The 17,419-nt window shown below is 42.4% G+C and overlaps 1 protein-coding gene and 1 pseudogene across 3 annotated transcripts in view; one reads left to right on the forward strand and one right to left on the reverse strand.

Annotated features, from left to right (window-relative positions):
- The window catches only part of LOC110986592 (aminopeptidase N-like), a 93,496-nt gene that overhangs the window by 11,691 nt on the left and 64,386 nt on the right, over nt 1–17,419 (forward strand). Inside the window, exon 1 of one of the 3 annotated variants that reach the window (XM_087139888.1) lies at nt 11,852–12,025. The exons of 1 other annotated variant lie outside the window; for it this stretch is intronic. In XM_087139888.1, the coding sequence (XP_086996014.1) occupies nt 11,977–12,025 (49 nt within the window). In that variant the 5' untranslated portion in view covers nt 11,852–11,976. Of the gene's footprint in view, nt 1–11,851; nt 12,026–12,263; nt 12,435–17,419 lie in introns of those variants that run through there. One more of the 3 variants, XM_087139889.1, reaches the window with a different exon arrangement.
- Nucleotides 1,604–10,363, reverse strand: LOC147798436 (uncharacterized; annotated as a pseudogene).

Below are 17,419 nucleotides of genomic sequence, written 5' to 3' on the forward strand. Positions count from 1 at the left end.
AGTGAAACCCACCTTCCTGACAAACGCCAGCTGACAGAGAATGGCGGCAGCTACACCTTCTTTGGAGTAGCTGCAGTTGTGGAGAGCGACGTGAGGCTGGTGTTGACTTTTCCATCAAACTCAACATCTAGAGAAACTGGGCAGCATTCTAGAGAGAGTCAGTGATCGCCTTATGAAAGTGCAACTCCCTCTTGGGCAGGGGGACAAACGCCACGATGACTAACCCTGAAGAAACCAAGGACAAGTTCTACATGGAACTAGAGCACCAGTCCTGGGACAAAGTCATCGGAAAACACAGAGTAGGGAAATACAACAGCAATGGCCCCCGCTTGCTTAGGACCTGTGCCACACACGACTTGGCTATCACAAGCACCATGTTCCTAAACGCAACAAGACGTCATAGATGCACCCTCTGTCCTACCACTGGCATCTCATCGACTACATCGTCAGAGCTAAGGACAGGCGGGAAGGCAATGTGTGGCGCAGACTGTTGGACTGATCATCGTCTCATCATTTCTAAACAGAACCCTTACATATGGCCCAAAAGAAGACCACAGGGACAGGAGGTTGTCACGAGACTTGACGTTCCACAACTAAACTGCACCTCTACTGCAGAAGAGCTCTCGGCGGTTCTTGACAGGTAAACTGGCTTACTCTCAGCCCAGCTCTGACATCGAAAAAGACGGTGAATCCTTCAAAACGACGGTCCACTCAGCTACCCTTCAAGTCCTAATTGGCCCGGCAACCAGAAACCACCAGAACTGGTTCGACGAAAATGATGACAAAAATCCAGACGCTCCTGGCAGAAAACTCCAACCACTCCGAGTCTACCAGAGTGACCCTACTTCAACGTCAAAAAGGCTGCCTTCTCTAGCAAGCGTAAAGCGTTTCAAACCAAGCTTCACTCAATGCAGGATGCCTGGCTTAGTAACAAGGCCTATGAGATCCAAGGCTTTGCTGACACACACAACATCAAGAGGTTCTATGACGCCCTGAAGTCAATCTATGAGCCACCATCATCCGGCTCATCACCCCTGCTCAGTGTAGACGGGACAACTCTTGTCACCGACAAAAATCAGATCGAGAGGTGGGCAGAACACTTCGACAAGGTGCTGAATCGGCAGGCATTCATAAACGACGAAGCCATCGAACACCTCCCCCAGGCGCCAGTAAACTCTGACCTTGACACCCCCCCTCAGTGGAAGAGGTTACTAAAGCCGTCAGGTATATGTCCTGTGGGAAAGCCCCCGATTCTGACGCCATCCCCGCCGAAGTGTTCAAGTCAGGCGACCAGCTCTCTTCACTCGGCTCACTGACCTCTACTAGTCAAGATGGCAACAGAAACAACTCCCTCGGAATTTCAAAGGTGCTTCCATTGTTCACATTTACAAGCGTTAAGGGAATCGCCTATCCCGTGACAACCACTGCGGGATCTCTCTCCTCATCATTGCTGGCAAGATCCTTTCCCGCGTATTGCTCAGCCGTCTCCTGAACCACTTGGAGCTAGGTCATCTCCCAGAGAGCCAGTGTGGCTTCCGCGAAGGCCGTGGGACCATGGACATGGTGTTCGCCGCCCGTCAACTCCAGGAGAAGAACATGGAGCAGCATGAAGACTTGTACATAAGCCTTGTTGACCTGACCAAAGCCTTCGACCTGGTCAGCAGAAAGGGGCTCTGGAAAATCATGCGGAAGTTCGAATGCCCTCGCAAGTTCATCGCGGTTTCCCGCCAATTTGACGACGGCAAGATGGCCCGTGTGCTGGACAACGGTGAGACATCAACGCTTTCCTTGTGACAAACGGAGTCAATCAGGGCTGTGTTTTTGCCCCTGCACTGTTCAGCATGGTGTTCTTGGCAATGCACTGATAATTTGTAATGGTTTAACTGTCTTTGTGAATTGAGACGAGACATTTTATAAATGAGTGAAATTCACAGGTGGAGCCAAGATTCTGTTGACACTACTGTCATGCTTAAGTCAAACAAAACAGGATTAAATTCACAAACAGACGTCAAAGTAGAGCATACATGTATTTTAGCAATTATTAACATCAAGGTTACTTGGAAACACACACTACAACACAATGGTACATATGTGTACATAAAGTCATGTTAACTTTTAAAGATATGTTATACAAAACTGCTGCAAACTGCTTGCTGACTACAATGACCTAAAATACAAATCTCAAAATATGGGGGGGCCTGACGTTTCGAGCAGAATCTTTCTCAAAGGCAAAATGACAAGTGGACAGGACAAACAAGCACACAGAGAATCAACCAAGCACGGATGAATGCAAGAGGACAAAAGGAAAGCTGCAGGCTGTATAAAGGGGCAAAGGATATAGGGGACTGCATGAAAGGCGTGGTTAAACAACAAAGGAATGTAAGGCTGGAAGAGATCAAGGGGAAAAAAAAGGATCGAACTGGACCCCAAGTGGGAGGGGGTAATAATCTGCAGACAAGAGAGGGAAAGAAAAAAGTGCATGTATTTATTAGTAGTTTCCCTCTTGGATGTTCAGGCCATTGGGCTGTATGGTGCGGAGGCGTTTGATTTAAAGCTTCTCCCTCTTGAAACGAACAGCATCTTTACGGAACCTAAGTGATTCTATATGCCCTGTAAGATCATGTCATAGAATGGTTGGAAAGGATGAAGTGGTGGCCTACAGGGGTATCTAGTCTAGATCTAGTCGATCTGTGGCCATAGAAACGCTTCTTGAAAGTGTTCGTGGTCTCTCCAACATACTGAACACTGCACACCCAGCAAGAGATAAGATATATGACATTAGAAGAGCTGCAAGTGATAGTGCCTTAAGTTCTGTGGGTGGTTCCTGTGTATGACGGGAGAAATCTGAATCAGTAGAACAAATGCGTCTCAGCCTGAATGCTTGGCTGTATGCAATACCAGTCTTGCAATGTCTAGGGTGATAGCTGGATGAGTGAAGATACTGATGGGTATATGTGGGCTTGGAATACAGGTCAGTAGTCACGAGGTTGTTCTCCTTCCGGATAGTGACATCGAGAAAGTTGGCCTAATGGAGGGAATATTAAGTGAACTTAATTGTTCTGTGGAAAGAATCTATATGGTTCATGAAGATGTCTAGACGGCCACTGTCACTGGTCCAGATGAAAAATACATCATCAATGTATCTCCACCAGATCCAAGGGCGGCAAGGTGCTGACGTAAGCATACGTTCTTCAATATTATCCATTAAGAGGCAAGCAAAGGAAGGAGCCATGCGGGTGCCCATAGCTGTGCCACATACCTGTAGATAGTGTTTGCCCATGAAGGAGAAATCGTTCTAGGTTAGTACAAGTCTCATAAGCGTCGCGACATCACTGATGGGGGGAGTTGTGTGTCCGCTCTTCATGAGGGCAGAGCAGCGGCGGACGCGAATACCTTCTTCACGGGGAATGTTAGTATAGAGACAAGACACATCAAAGGTCCCAATGATGACAGTGCTGGGAATCTGGTTCTTGATGTTTTCCAGCTTACGTAGGAAGTCTGGTTGTCGTTGATATATGACGGCATCTATACAACGAGGGGTTTGAGAAAGGTGTCAGTGAACAATGATGTGTGTTCGGTGAGCGATCAATTTCCGGAAACGATGGGCCTCCCTAGATTACCTGCCTTGTGGATCTTGGGGAGTCGGTAAAACCTAGTGGTTCTACAATCAATAGGGGATAGAAACTTATGAACTTTCTTGAATAGTTGGTCACGTGAACGCATATCACCTAGTACCTGCTGAATCTGTTGTGAGAATCTTCCTGTGGGGTCAGAATCGACGGGGATATCGTTAGTATGATTGTTAAGGTAGCGATGGGCTTCATCAATGTATTGCTGTCAGTCCAAACCTTTATCTGCCGGCTTGATGATGATGTCATTGGGGAGCGCAGGGAGTTGAGTGCTGAACGCTCTTCCCTGGAGAGATTATCTTGAGGAGTGTGACGAAAATGATCAGGGTTATTCACTTGTGAATGAACAGCATGTGCATAGGTCTCAAGGGCTGGTACATGATCCTTTGGGGGTACCCAGGTGCTTTTGACACGGAGGGGCTCCCGGTCGCACGGAGCAGAGTCTAAGAAAATTCTTCAAGTCGTATCCTGCGGAAGTATTCAATGAGATCTTGGCTGAGTTCTACCTGGGGGGAGTGGGACAGAAATTTAGACCCTTGGAGAGAAGTTTGTGTTCAGCATCAGTTATAGGCGAAGAAGAAAGGTTGACTACAGTGTTAGAAGTGGTGGGTGGTAAGGGTTGGGGCTTTTGATTTCTGAAGCGTCTATGCCTACGTTGTTGTTTGGCCAAAATGCCACCTATCTTCTTGTTCCTCCTGTCATGAAGAACACAATCAAGATTAGTGAGGCCCCTTTCCATCTCAACGCACAGGTTCCTATACACAGCATCGGGACAGTTAGATTTAAGTGCAGAATCAAGATGGGCTATGTCCTGGTGTAGGTTTGAAGTGTGACTTGACACTGCTGAGAAAGAACATTGATTAGTTGGATAGAGGCACCATGGAGAACTTGATTCCATCTTTTCTGTAGGTGAGGAGAGAGGGTACCTTACTGAGGTCAAGGTTTCTGTACATGCAATTTTGTTTTGTAATGATATTAATAAAAAAAAGGGAATACTGGCTTCCCTTAATCAAATTGTGAAACTTTCAAAAGTGAAAACTGCCCTTTTCACCCCAACTTGTGAGTGGCATCTTCCAGGTCATCTCTGCTTGGCTGATGTCCAATCAAGAAGAGAGACTATTAACCTGCTTCTACTGGGTATTAATGCATGTATTGGCTTCAAAAATAATAAATAAACCATATTGTCAATAACTGTAGACTTTACCATAGTACTTTCAAGTTAGGATGAATTATGGGTTGATTTATTGAGTTGCTTAATAAGTTGCATTGTGCAGCATATCGTTGAAAGGTTTTTCCTAGGATGGTTTCTGAACATTGGGAAAATGTCTCAGCAGATTTATGAGAAGTTTTTCTGAAGTCATTCATGCAAATGTGATAACACTGAACAGAATACAAAGCATATACATGTATAGGGCCATGCGACTCAATGTAATCTGTCAATCTGTACAATCACTCATCTTTACCTGATCAGTTTATCTCATTGCATGATATGCCCATAATTCTGTCATCAGCAAATGCCCATTTTTAAAGTAGACAACGGTTTTGGAAGACTGATTGCATGCACCACCAAGGAAGTTAAGATGGAATTTTCATACAGGCTCGACTCACAAAACAATCAGATTGTGTATTCATGCAGATTGTGCGGCATGCCTAATTACAAGTAAAATATCCACTCTATCGAGGCTAGACAATTTAAAGTAAACATTATTTCGTGTACCAACACTTTTGAGGACAACTTCCATATCAACAACATGGGCATCTTAAGTAAAATCACATCTGAGTTTTTTCTTAAATGTGTTCATAGGCATATATGTCATCTATAACCACAGTATGACCCGCATGCATGTCAGTTCTGCCCCAGAGTATGAACAGATGTAAATATGATATGTGCACATGTCCATGGTGGAACTTACATGTCTTGAGCTGATTTTGTACAAAATGATCCGTTGGTCTACTGAGCTAGCACTACCACAGTACATGTACATGTACAAATAGGTAATCGATAAAAGCTGCATTTGAAGCAAGATATGGGACGGAGAGAACTGTGCCTGTCTCAGACAATAGATGGAATTACATTCAACTCGTTCTTGTACTGGCATGTCTTTCAAGTTTTATTTACTTCTGACCTCTGGTTCAAAGCAGAAGTTCCCACTTCGAATGCCGTAAGAACTACAGGTAAACAAATACAGAAAATATGCATGTCAGAAAACACATCGATAGCTCCATACTTCTACTAATTGAAGTTATACAACAATTGGTAAGCCCTAGTACATGTAATGTGAAGATACATGTGACTGGTCCAAATTGCAAACCTGAAGATATTGTCAAACTCGGGGACAAATCCTTACTATTTCCTTCCAAACTGCATGTACATGTATTAATAATTTGTACACACATGCCATTCAAGTAATGAAATGAATAGATGAGTTAAGTTGCGATACAATAAACATCTGAAAGTTTATCACACAGCTAACGTTGACACATTCAGTGTTTATAACACTAGCTAGAAACATGTAGTGTACAGTACACGTAACGGTAAGACTATAGGCCCTATATGCTATACATGAACCAAAGTAATACACGCTTACCACTGTGCCGTTTATTGAAGACAGACCCCAAAAATTCTTCTTTACTTCAGTATATAATGGATGGTCAAAAACTGCAGGTCTAGAATGTACTTATTCGTTAATATAGATATCACTTTCTGGGGATAGATCAGAGCGAGGTGGACAGAAAGTCTGTATGCTGATGCTGGCAATCACATGGACGGCGGCCCGCTAAAATGTTATACATTGCATCGTGAACTTTACGACCGCAGTATGGCATGCCCAAAGTCACTAAAAAGGGATAAAGTATGGAGCGTCGACGGTTACAAGACCCCCCCGGCCTTTGTGTTGGTAATTGTTGATCGGAACCTCAGGAATTCTTTACAGACTTCTAGGGGGATGTGTTAGGTAACAATAGTCAAGACTGTGTATAGGGATTGGACAGGTAAGGGGGGTACCCCTCCGTCCCATATCTTCAAGTTGCCTGGTATAAAAAGCTGCGTCTCCCCTTTTACAGGATTAACCCACTACAAGCACATCATATTATCTTCACATAGAGGTGTTACTCTTTCATACAGCAAGTTAGAGCTGGATCCGAAATTTTTGTCAGGGCTTCCTTCGAAGTCCTTGTCATGGATATGGACGCATACTATTTGACCGCTCACGATAAATTAGAAGGCCTACATGACATCGAAGCTAGGCCTGGAAAACATTTTGGCGTGGGCTGCTGATTATATGAATCACGTTGTTAACATACATATTTGGGAAAATCGCTGAACCATGCCCCAAATGTGAGGGCGTTTCCCTCAGTCCCAGTCACGTGGACTTGTGCTGCTTTATGTTCAGACCGAAGATGCTGGAACTAGCATGAAACTGCGCGACACAGGGCATTTCCTCACTTTCCCTGGTAGCGGAAGTATGTACGTGTGTAGTGTGCACCAAGTTCAGGGGAAACGTCACCATGTGCGCAAAGTATAATTCATCAGACGACCATACTTTTAAATAGTGCTCTAAAATTCAAAGCGTGCTAATCTGCACATGTATTTGAATTTGGTGAATTGGAATTTACAGTTTTTCAGCAGAATTTGAAAGTAATTGGACTTGAATAAGTTCCGGAAATTATGACAGGAAGTAGCAGTATGCTTACAAATTCGTACACCTGTAAGTTGTGAAAAACTAATAAAAAATCAATGAAAAAGTCATGATGACGTCACTTCAGAAATGCAATCAGGGATTGACTTTTAACGTACTGAGGGAATTTCATAACGATCAGACATTGCCTAAAAATCGTACGTTGTGGTGACGTCATCATGACGTCACAAACTTTTCAAACGAATGGATATGTAATGGACCTGCTGGAGGTCTAGCAAAAAGAATTTTTAAAACATTGTTTTGTTCAGGAGATATGTCAAAAATAATGCCAAAATCGTCAAAAAATTAAAAATCGTCAAAAAATCAGGTGGTGACATCATCATGACGTTACTCAAATTTTTCCATATTACACATTTGGACTTATTTCTGGGCATAATTTCAGCCTACAGGGACAAATGGCTCCAGAGATACAAGCCCAAAAAGAAATTCAACTTTGTGGGTTTGTCACGTGGCAAGTGATGACGTCACCACATCTTTTAGGACCATCCTTGGGTGGTGGTCGAAGTACATGCAAAGTTTAAGGGCAATCACTCTTAATTATTATGGAATTCCATATCTGCCGTCGCCCGTCGTCCGTCGCATTTTGCTTTTTGTTGTGTCCCAATTCCGCCATTTACCAGTTCCTAACATGCCATTTTCCGTCGTGCGTCGCCCGTCCTCCGTCGTGCGTCGCCCATCAAATGGGTTGCATAGGACCTGCAAAAGCCGGAATTTAACAAATCTAACAAATGACAATGTGATGATTCCATGCACTTCTGAGGATCCTTTCCCAATAAGGGAAGTACAAATCCCACGTGCAGCACTAGTCCCATAATTAATGCCAATAATGCTAGACTACCCCTGCCCCTTGACAAGAAAATGTCGCCTTTCTGAGAATTTAACCAAGTGTTTTTTGGGGAAAAGCATTTTCAGCGAAAATATTCAGGCCAACTTATCTACAGTCTAATTCTAATTTGCATAATGTAAAAATGTGCTGACCTGTTTTCATCAAATTCTAGAGAGAAATCTGCCAACCGATACAGATATTCCATTTTGTCCTCCCAATTTCACCTTGAAATCCAGAAATACTAGACAGTGCTGTGGATAACAAACTGTTAATTAAATGTATTGTTAGGGGGCGATTACCACTTGGTTTAAGTTTCAGAAAATGTGATGTGTTGGTTTTTGTGGGTGTGTATGCCATGGTGGATAGGCCAATGAGAACAGGTTGATCAGCATATCAGCATTATTTATGGGGCTAACAAGTAACGTTACTGTTTAAAAGACTTCTGTGAGCCAACCTGCAACTAAAGTCATGTCTAATTTGGAGTATACAGCAGATTTCATCATAGTTATACCTGCCCTCGAAATAATGCTGAATCAGTTCGTCTCTTATGAAAACTATTAAGGAATCAAACATTGTAAATAATTTATTATTTACATTCCGTTCTGTTTGATGTCGTGCGGGGACAGACAGAAATGTTACATAGGCTATAGACCTAAAGTCAGACTGTTAACGAGTAAAGTTACGTCTAGAGTAACTAAGTTATCGAGAAAAACAATATACCCTAACAAAAGTCTATTGTGTTAATTTATTTATGCAACAAAAAATGGTACTATTTCATATACACGTTACTTAACCGATGTCAGGATATTATTTCTTCTTTCAAGTGGAGTTTGGCGCAACTGCAAAAACTAATACATGTACATCTTCTAGTTCTATTGCTAAAATGAGAGTCAGGCATGGTGGATCGATCGAACAAGGACATGGACATGTGAAACGATCAAGGGTCAAAGTTAAAAATACCACTGCGCAATCGCGACCAAAAAAAAAAAAAACACGGGCAATGGACGACGCACGACAGGCGACGCACAACGGGCGATGCACGACGGACGACGGACGACACACGACGGACGACGCACGACGGGCGACGCACGACAGGCGACGCACGACGGACGACGCACGACGGGCAACGCACGACGGGCGACACACGACGGCAGATATGGAATTCCATACTTAATAAAGCGCCAAAGTGATAGGGAGAAAAGATTACTGAAACACTGAAAAAACAGTTATTGTGAAAAAATGGATTTTTTCTTAATCGTGATTTCACCATTGCGTGAGGTATTTCATTTTTTTCCAAAGGTTTCATGACCCACGGACCATTTGAACGACTTAATCCTATTTACTCCAACTTGTATACTTCGTAGAGGTTCTTTACGCTGAAATATCCGGGCCTTTTGACGCGGTCTGGTTTTGACTTCGTAAAAATCACCCTAACTCCTATCCTACCACCAGGTGCATTGACGTGTATAAATGGGTATTGAGCAATCACGCATTTTTTGCCCTCTTAATCCCAAAGATTCCTCCAAAAACGTTGAAGACCATATGCAGCAAGGTATGAGACGGAGAGAACCCCCCCCTGCTTTGTGTTGGTTATTGTCTCGCAGGAATCTGGGGAATTCCTTTCAGACATCTTGGGGAGGGTGTTAAGTAACAATAGTCTGGAATGTGTATAGGGATTGGACATGTTGGGGGTACCCCTCGGTCTCATTTCTTGCTGAATATACCGAAGACTGTCTGTGACATTGTTTATTGTTAGAACTTTGGAAAAAGAAATGGGTTTTGAGGTATACCAGGCAAGATAAGGGACGAAGGGGTACCCCTTACCTGTCCAATCCCTGTACACACTGTAGACTGATGTTACCTAACACATCCCCTAGAACTCTGTAAAGAATTCCTGAGATTCCGATCAAACAACGACCAACACAAAGGCGGGGGGGGGTTCTCTCCGTCCCATATCTTGCTTCAAATGGTTTGAGGGGTATCTGTTCCTGTCTCTTGAAAAGTGTCCTATACTCCACCATCGCGAACCGGAGAACAAAAGCAATAGCTGCTTCGGCATTGTAGCCGAAACACACCAGATAGTTTAACTGTGAATGGATAATTGTTACAGATTAACACTGGTCGTGAAATTCTCGCCGCAGGCCTACTTGCTTTGCTGGCTGGAGGTTAAAAGCAATCGGAGACGGTACCGCTTCCCCGTCCAGGGTCATCATTTGCGAACGAAGTTCGGACAAGGGAACAAAGTTTACACTTGCATCTTAGATGACAACATTGTAGGTCACTAATGGGTGGGGGTCGAGGTGTATGACTTATATATACATCAACTCACGGCAGAAAGTTTGTGTAACTATGCCATACTAATAATTAGGCTGCATACAGAGCTCACAAAACCACGTGCAATTACGAACCCGACACTTGTGCACATTCCACACTTTGGTTTTTTTTTTACTCACGTATGTTGGATGCTTTGAAAATACCATTTTCAGTTTACTACATGAACTTGCAACTGTACCAAACGCAAAAGTGACTGCAAAGTAATTCCCACACCAAAGGTTTCGGACCGTTCGCCAGAATAAAAACACACCCACAAGAAAATTTAGCCCACACACCGGGGACATTTAGATTTGCCTGAAAGATCAAAATTTGAATTTCCTGCTCAGAGAGGGACAGCTCTCACAACTGCAAGAGAAAATTATTCAAATCTGAATTACCTTAGGGTAAAAGGCTCGAAATACTCTTGTTCAATAACTGTTGAAAACAAACTGGCGCTTTTATGAGATCCCTGCATGATGGAACATCCTTTGTTCTAAGTTAGATAGTTAAACGTGTCTCATTAGGTGAGAGTATATTGAATGACAGTTTAAATTATTGTCCTATAGGTAATTGTCTTTACGGTGCTGTCTTTTAAAGATAATTATAAGCTAAGGACACCCAGTGCTTGATAAAAACGAACAGTTTCACATCCCTATTCATCAATTAATTCAGATTATTTTTTATTGAAAGATAGTTTCAATCAAAATGTATACAATTGAGACCACTTAATAATGCCTCTAATTCCTTTTTCCATAATTGTACAATCGCAGCAGAATTCCTACCGTTTCTTATTTTCGACGAAACTACTACTAATTAAACCAATTTAGTTGATAAAACGTAGTTATTCTAAAATAGGCCTATGGGGTCTGTTTTTGTGGTAGTTTCCTGCGTGTTGAGTATACTTAAACAGCCCGGAGAGAGATAACGATGAATTGCAGGACTTCATTGAACTCCTGTAAAAACCAATTAGATGATCTGAGTACCATTAAAAGATTGCTGAGGGCAGTTTGGAGGAAAGAGACAGAAAGACTGCACCCGCAGCCACTGTAACCCTGTTCCAATGCTTTCCCGGATTTCCATTGGTGTGATTTGAATACATAAAATCGTCTTGGCTAAAGATAGCAAAAGGTTGGGAGTGGAGATGCTTAGATCTTGACAAGAGCGCTGAGTACGCATGGTCAGGATTTCAAAAATAGCTAAGAACACTTGAGCCCATTGGTGGAAAGACGGGCCTGCTCTGGTGATGCTGTGCAGGTCATCAGGGGATCAGTTGTTGATTAGCAGTGCACTGTGAAGTATATATGCCTCGGTCCCCAGCCAAGTCAGCATTTCCGATGTCAGAACAGAAAGCTCCTTGCATTTGCTCGGACCGAACCCGAACGCCGAGGCCACTATTAGGTTTCCAAACGGGAATGATGAATTTCCTACTTCGTCGGGACCTGAGATGACTTGGCAGCTGCCCAAATCTAGTCTCATTGGGTATCTGTGATATGACGGTTGTTGCGGGGCCATGGAGAAAAACTCGAACTCCACTCGAGGCTTACCTCTGCCGGTCCCCGGTAAGTTCCTAGCTGACTTATTAGTTCACCTTTCCTGAGGTACAAAGCATCAGCACCTGTTGGCAAGCCCAGGCACCCAAGAGAGACCAGGGCTTCACTGGGCGACCTTTTGGTAGAAGATCAGTGCTTCCCCACAGGATGCCTTGCTATGTCGTGTACAGTGTGTTTATCATATGAAATGCTGAGAGCCACCATTTCGGTAAAGTTGGGCAAAGTAATGCTCTGTTGGTGCTGGTGCGATGTTTTGAGGAATTCATATCTTGATATCAGCACCACCACACGAAGCACTACCGTATGTGTCTAATTGCAAAAGATAGGAATGGCCACGTATTCACATACCTTTGTGGTGGTCGGGGTAATTGCTCTTTCCCGTAGGTTGATCCTTGTCTGATTGACTCCCGTTTTCGCGGTAAGTTCATTTGTTTTCAGCATTGCTGATTGTAATATAGGCCTACCTTTGAAGTTGCTTCAGCGGTCACTTCGGGGATTTGTCTTACAAGGTAAAAACTTTTCCCTCATATTTTTGTTGGGTTCAGGTCATTGAGCAATAACCATGGCAAGTTGGAGAAAGTAACAGATCATTATAATACAGGATTCAACATAATACAGGATTCTAAATTATGGATATTACAAGAATAATGCACAAGGTTCCTGTTGAAAAGCTCATTCTATTATGGTCCCCTGAAGCTAAAGAAAAAGTTGAAATGAATAAGAAATGCATGTCATATACTGTTAATTGCAAATCTTACGATACAAAACCGAATTTTTTTTGGACAAACCTAAACTTGATTCTTTGAGTATGTATGGGAACAAAGTAACTGAACTTGGTGTTATCTATAGCTGTTTGGCTTTTGTTCTAATTTAAGATTTCCTTTAGTTTTAAGAGCAACAATCAAGATAATTTTCCTGGCCAAGTAGTCAGTCATGGTTTGATAATTGTTATAACAAAAGTGTCAACGACGTGGATTAGACATTAGCATGCTTGTTGACCAGCAAATGATCCAAACTATAATCTAAAGTGAGGGCGTTTGGCCTGGTAGCTAGGATTTATGACTCTCGTCGGGGGGGGTGGGTTCAAATCCATAAGCTGTTAACTTGGTGTGACTTAGGGTAAGTCATTTTATCTTTACTTGCCCCTTTTTGTCCAGGATTATTAAAATGTATCTGCAAAGGAAAAGTGTGCACTAATATCGGGTGCTGAAATTGGTCTTATGATGAGCATAGGTAATAACACCTGCAATGCAATTCAGCCGAGTACTTATGTGCGCTTGATAGATACATGCTAAATAAATTACATTATTATCATCAAATAGAAGGTGGTGAAAAATGGTCGACATCCAAGAAGATTAATAGTGTTTTTTCTTGCAAACAACTCAACTAGAGTCTTAGATTGCCGCTCAAAAGGCAAAAGCCGTGGGGATCTAATCTGACTTCCCCTTTGTCCAATCTGTGTTCACATTGGTTCCGACATGCCCGCTTTACGAATCTGACATGTCTTGGTTGATTACTGCCCCAAATCCTGAAATGACAGAATTGAGATTCAGATTAAGGTTATCGTATGATGTCGCAAATCATGCATAGAGGTTTTTCAGTTACGTGATTTATGACGGTCGGTATCCAATTTACTTAGATGTGCGCGGAAACACGCATGCCTTCGACGTCTCTCAACATCCTTGCGTACATGAAACTGCCAAAAGAAATACACAGATTTGAAAATACACGCGCGCATCCATGGGCATGGTGCGCTTACTGAAATGCCTTTGCCCGTCATGTTAAGTCACGTGAAAACCTCTATATAATCCTCTATATAAGTCCTTTGATACGGCATATTCACTACCTTTTAAGTGGATTGTATTGTGATTATGGTACCAACCTCCCAGCATGTCCATTCTTTTCATAGTACTGCACAACTAACTTACAGTAACTTGCAGTGTGTTGCAGTGAACAGAAACCAATATTATATAAAACACGACAGATTATGCATTTAGCCTTGTTACCTGTTTCCTTGATGTCAAATATTTTTTTCAACAGACAATTGGGAAGTTTGTGTTTTAGTTTGTTTTACAAGTGTTACGTTCAAAAACAAATTGGACTGGACCACCTACAGGACAAAACAGCTGTAAAAATTGTTATTTTGGTAGGTGGTCACGTGCTGGCTTCCATGCATGCTGTTCCACTTACAAGATCAGGGTTTTCCTGACTTTTGACCTACAGTTCTTTAATGGCAGGCAAATATTGAAACAATGTGTTACGGATCAGACGTACCTTCCGCAATGGGGGACAAGGACGATGACGACAATTCACCGCGTGACATATTCCTCAGTAATTATCAACGTGAAATAACCAAATAATCCACCCAGCACAATAGTAAATTGTACGTTCATCCAGAAGAGATCATTCGGCTTCCTACTCTAGAACAAACGTATTTTTGGGCGGGATAACGGCATATCTGTAAATAATCTGAGCTTGAGTGATGACAGAATTACATCATCAGATATATTCTCAGTAAGTCATTGCACGAATAAAAGTCGTTGTCATGAAATTTGCTCCGTTATTTTTGTGTAAAAACAAAACAAAAATCCCATTAGGCCAGATACACAGGGGAGATTCGTAATCATGAATGTGTTTGTTTGACCATGTTGTTGAGGATACAGTAATTAACGTCCTTGACACCGTGCAACTCATCATGGAGTAGTATGCAATTCGAAATACAGTGTAACAATGACAGCAATAGCATTCAAGTAATTATTGCTTTCAAAGGACAAAGCACGGAGGGAGTAGAGTTAGCAACAAGCTTCATTATCAGTAAAACCTTACCTATGCACAGAATTTGTTGGTAAAATGCCAAACGCTACTTCTCTCGGAAGTTGACGCATAGGGCCTAATGTTTCCAAAAGATTGATGGAACGAAGATTAAGTCAAGATCAAATGTACCTGCCTGCTACAACGTCACGACGAAAGTGACAGCTGCAAAAGGACATGATTAGATTTGAGTTTAACAGGACTGTTGCTCCTGTGAACCATAGCACTAGACTTGGAGGACTTAGGCTGCACATGAGGCTATGTTTCAATTCAAAAACTGAGGCGTTAGATGACACAAATAGGACCCTTTGTCCTGCATGGATTGTATCTTGCTGATACCAAGATACAAACACAGTAATAATATTAAGGGGTTATTTTAACCTCCTATAATTTGTGCACTTGTAGTTCAAGACGCACGGAAGCTGTTTTCTTCTAAACTTCGTATTTAATGTACGCATGTATTCTTGATAAAGTGTAACATAAGGACCATTACCCATACACAATTAGGCCATTGGTTGTATCCACTGGTTGTATCTATGTACGTTCCTTCACCTTTCAATTCCATGGCTCTTTAAAGCGTACTTTTTCCTGCCAACAATAAGTGATATCTAAGACTTTTTATTTAAAACAAAAACAAAAACAAACACACACACACACACAAAACACACACACAAAACAAACAAACAAACAAACAAACAAACAAACAAACAAACAAACAAACAAACAAACAAACAAACAAACAAACAAACAAACAAACAAACAAACAAACAACCCCAACACCCCAACAAACAACCCAACAAACAAACAAACAAACAAACAAACAAACAAACAAACACCCCAACAAACAAACACCCCAACAAACAAACAAACAAACAAACAACCCAACAAACAAACAAACAAACACCCCAACAAACAAACAAACAAACAAACAAACACCCCAACAAACAAACAAACACACGGACTAACGTTACACTAAAAGCATTGAACCACCCTTTTTAGTGTATGCAAAAACCATGGGGAAACTTAGCCCAGGTCGGACGTCGTCTACATTGCATTGCGACTAACGTCCAGGGTATAAATAATAGTCCTCCTACTATGCGGATTTTTTTCAACTGATTTTTCTCAAATTTTACTTGGCGAAGACAGCTAAAAATGTTGTTCACAAGTGCCTTGTATCCCGAATTCCATAAATGCTGTGTTGAAGTTTTAAATACGCCGGCGGACAACGTGTTTTGCAAGATATTTTGCGAAACTCTACGCTTTCCGTCGCGATTCGTGAACGACCTACGTTCGCACGGTACGCATTTGCGCATGCGCGAAATGGTCTCTAAGCTTGGCCCATATCTGTCAGTTATGCATGTTGTCTAGAGCTGGGGCCGTTTTCCAATACTCAACTTTGTCTCCGTCTCAGGCTTCGTTCCCAAAACCAATCCCTGATTGTGGCCCTGAAGCGTTTAAATTAAATTGGATTACTGTAATTTTTGGCTCTCTTGCATCTTATTTGATGTTTTGTGGCACTATTAGACTAATTACTGCGCTTACAGCTTCAAAGGCAGCTAGTTAAAAAACAGTTGAAGCCTAAGACGGAGCCGAAGTTGAGTATTGGAAAACGGCTTAGGTCTTCGCTCCATTGGAAATGAGTGGAGGCGCGCAGATTATAGACCTAGACCTATCTCTGGAAGCCCGTTCGGACACGGCGTTACTCGCAACTTCTCTTACGCCCATGGCTCTTCCGCGCATGCGTAAGGGGCACTTTGTTACTATGCATTTCGCGCATGTGCGTGTGCGCGTGCTATAGACGAACGTGTATGTACATGTACATCGTTAACAGATCGCGACGGAGAGCGTGGAGTTTCTCAAGATTTCCTGCAAAATACGTTGTCTGCGGGATAAAAGGCACTTGTGAACGACATTTTGAGCTGTCTTCGTCAGGTAAAATGTGAGAAAAATCTGTTGAAAAAAATCCGCATAGTAGGAGGACTTTTATATATATACCCTGGACGTTAGTTGCAATGCAATGTAGACGTCGTCCAACCTGGGCTAGGGGAGACTGTGATGATTCGTGCGCCAGTCTAGCCCGACCAACCAATGATCAGTGCCGAATTAAATGTACTCATTACTCTTAGCCGATAGAACAGACGCTTATGCAACAGATTTTTGCCATGGTTAACGCTGATATTATACCGTGCATATGTGGGAGTTTGTTAAACACTGCCATTCTGCTTTTCGATAAAATTTTGCATCGATTCTTGTACCATTACTGAAATATTAAAATTCCCCCTCCATGTCAGTTCGCTGTATACGTTTAGGGACAAAGAAATTTTTTAGGGCTTCATGTTATCTTATGAGAATCTTGTGAGCAATGTGCATGGCCAAAAGAAATGGAAGAGCTTTCATTCCGCAATGTACATGTAGTCAAGTAAAGACATCCAGGGCACACAGTAGTCACCCTGGCGTCTATTGAAGCCACTCGAGTTGGTCCACGCATTATTGTGACATGGAGCGAGAAAACAGGAGAATCACTCTGAGACTAATAAGGGTGCTGTGAAGTAGAGACAGAGCGAGACTGTCTACATGAGGTGTGCCCATGGG

Source organism: Acanthaster planci, linkage group LG08 (assembly GCF_054643075.1).
Source record: "Acanthaster planci isolate LZ-2023a linkage group LG08, COTS_SCS, whole genome shotgun sequence".
Taxonomy (NCBI): Eukaryota; Metazoa; Echinodermata; class Asteroidea; order Valvatida; family Acanthasteridae; genus Acanthaster; species Acanthaster planci.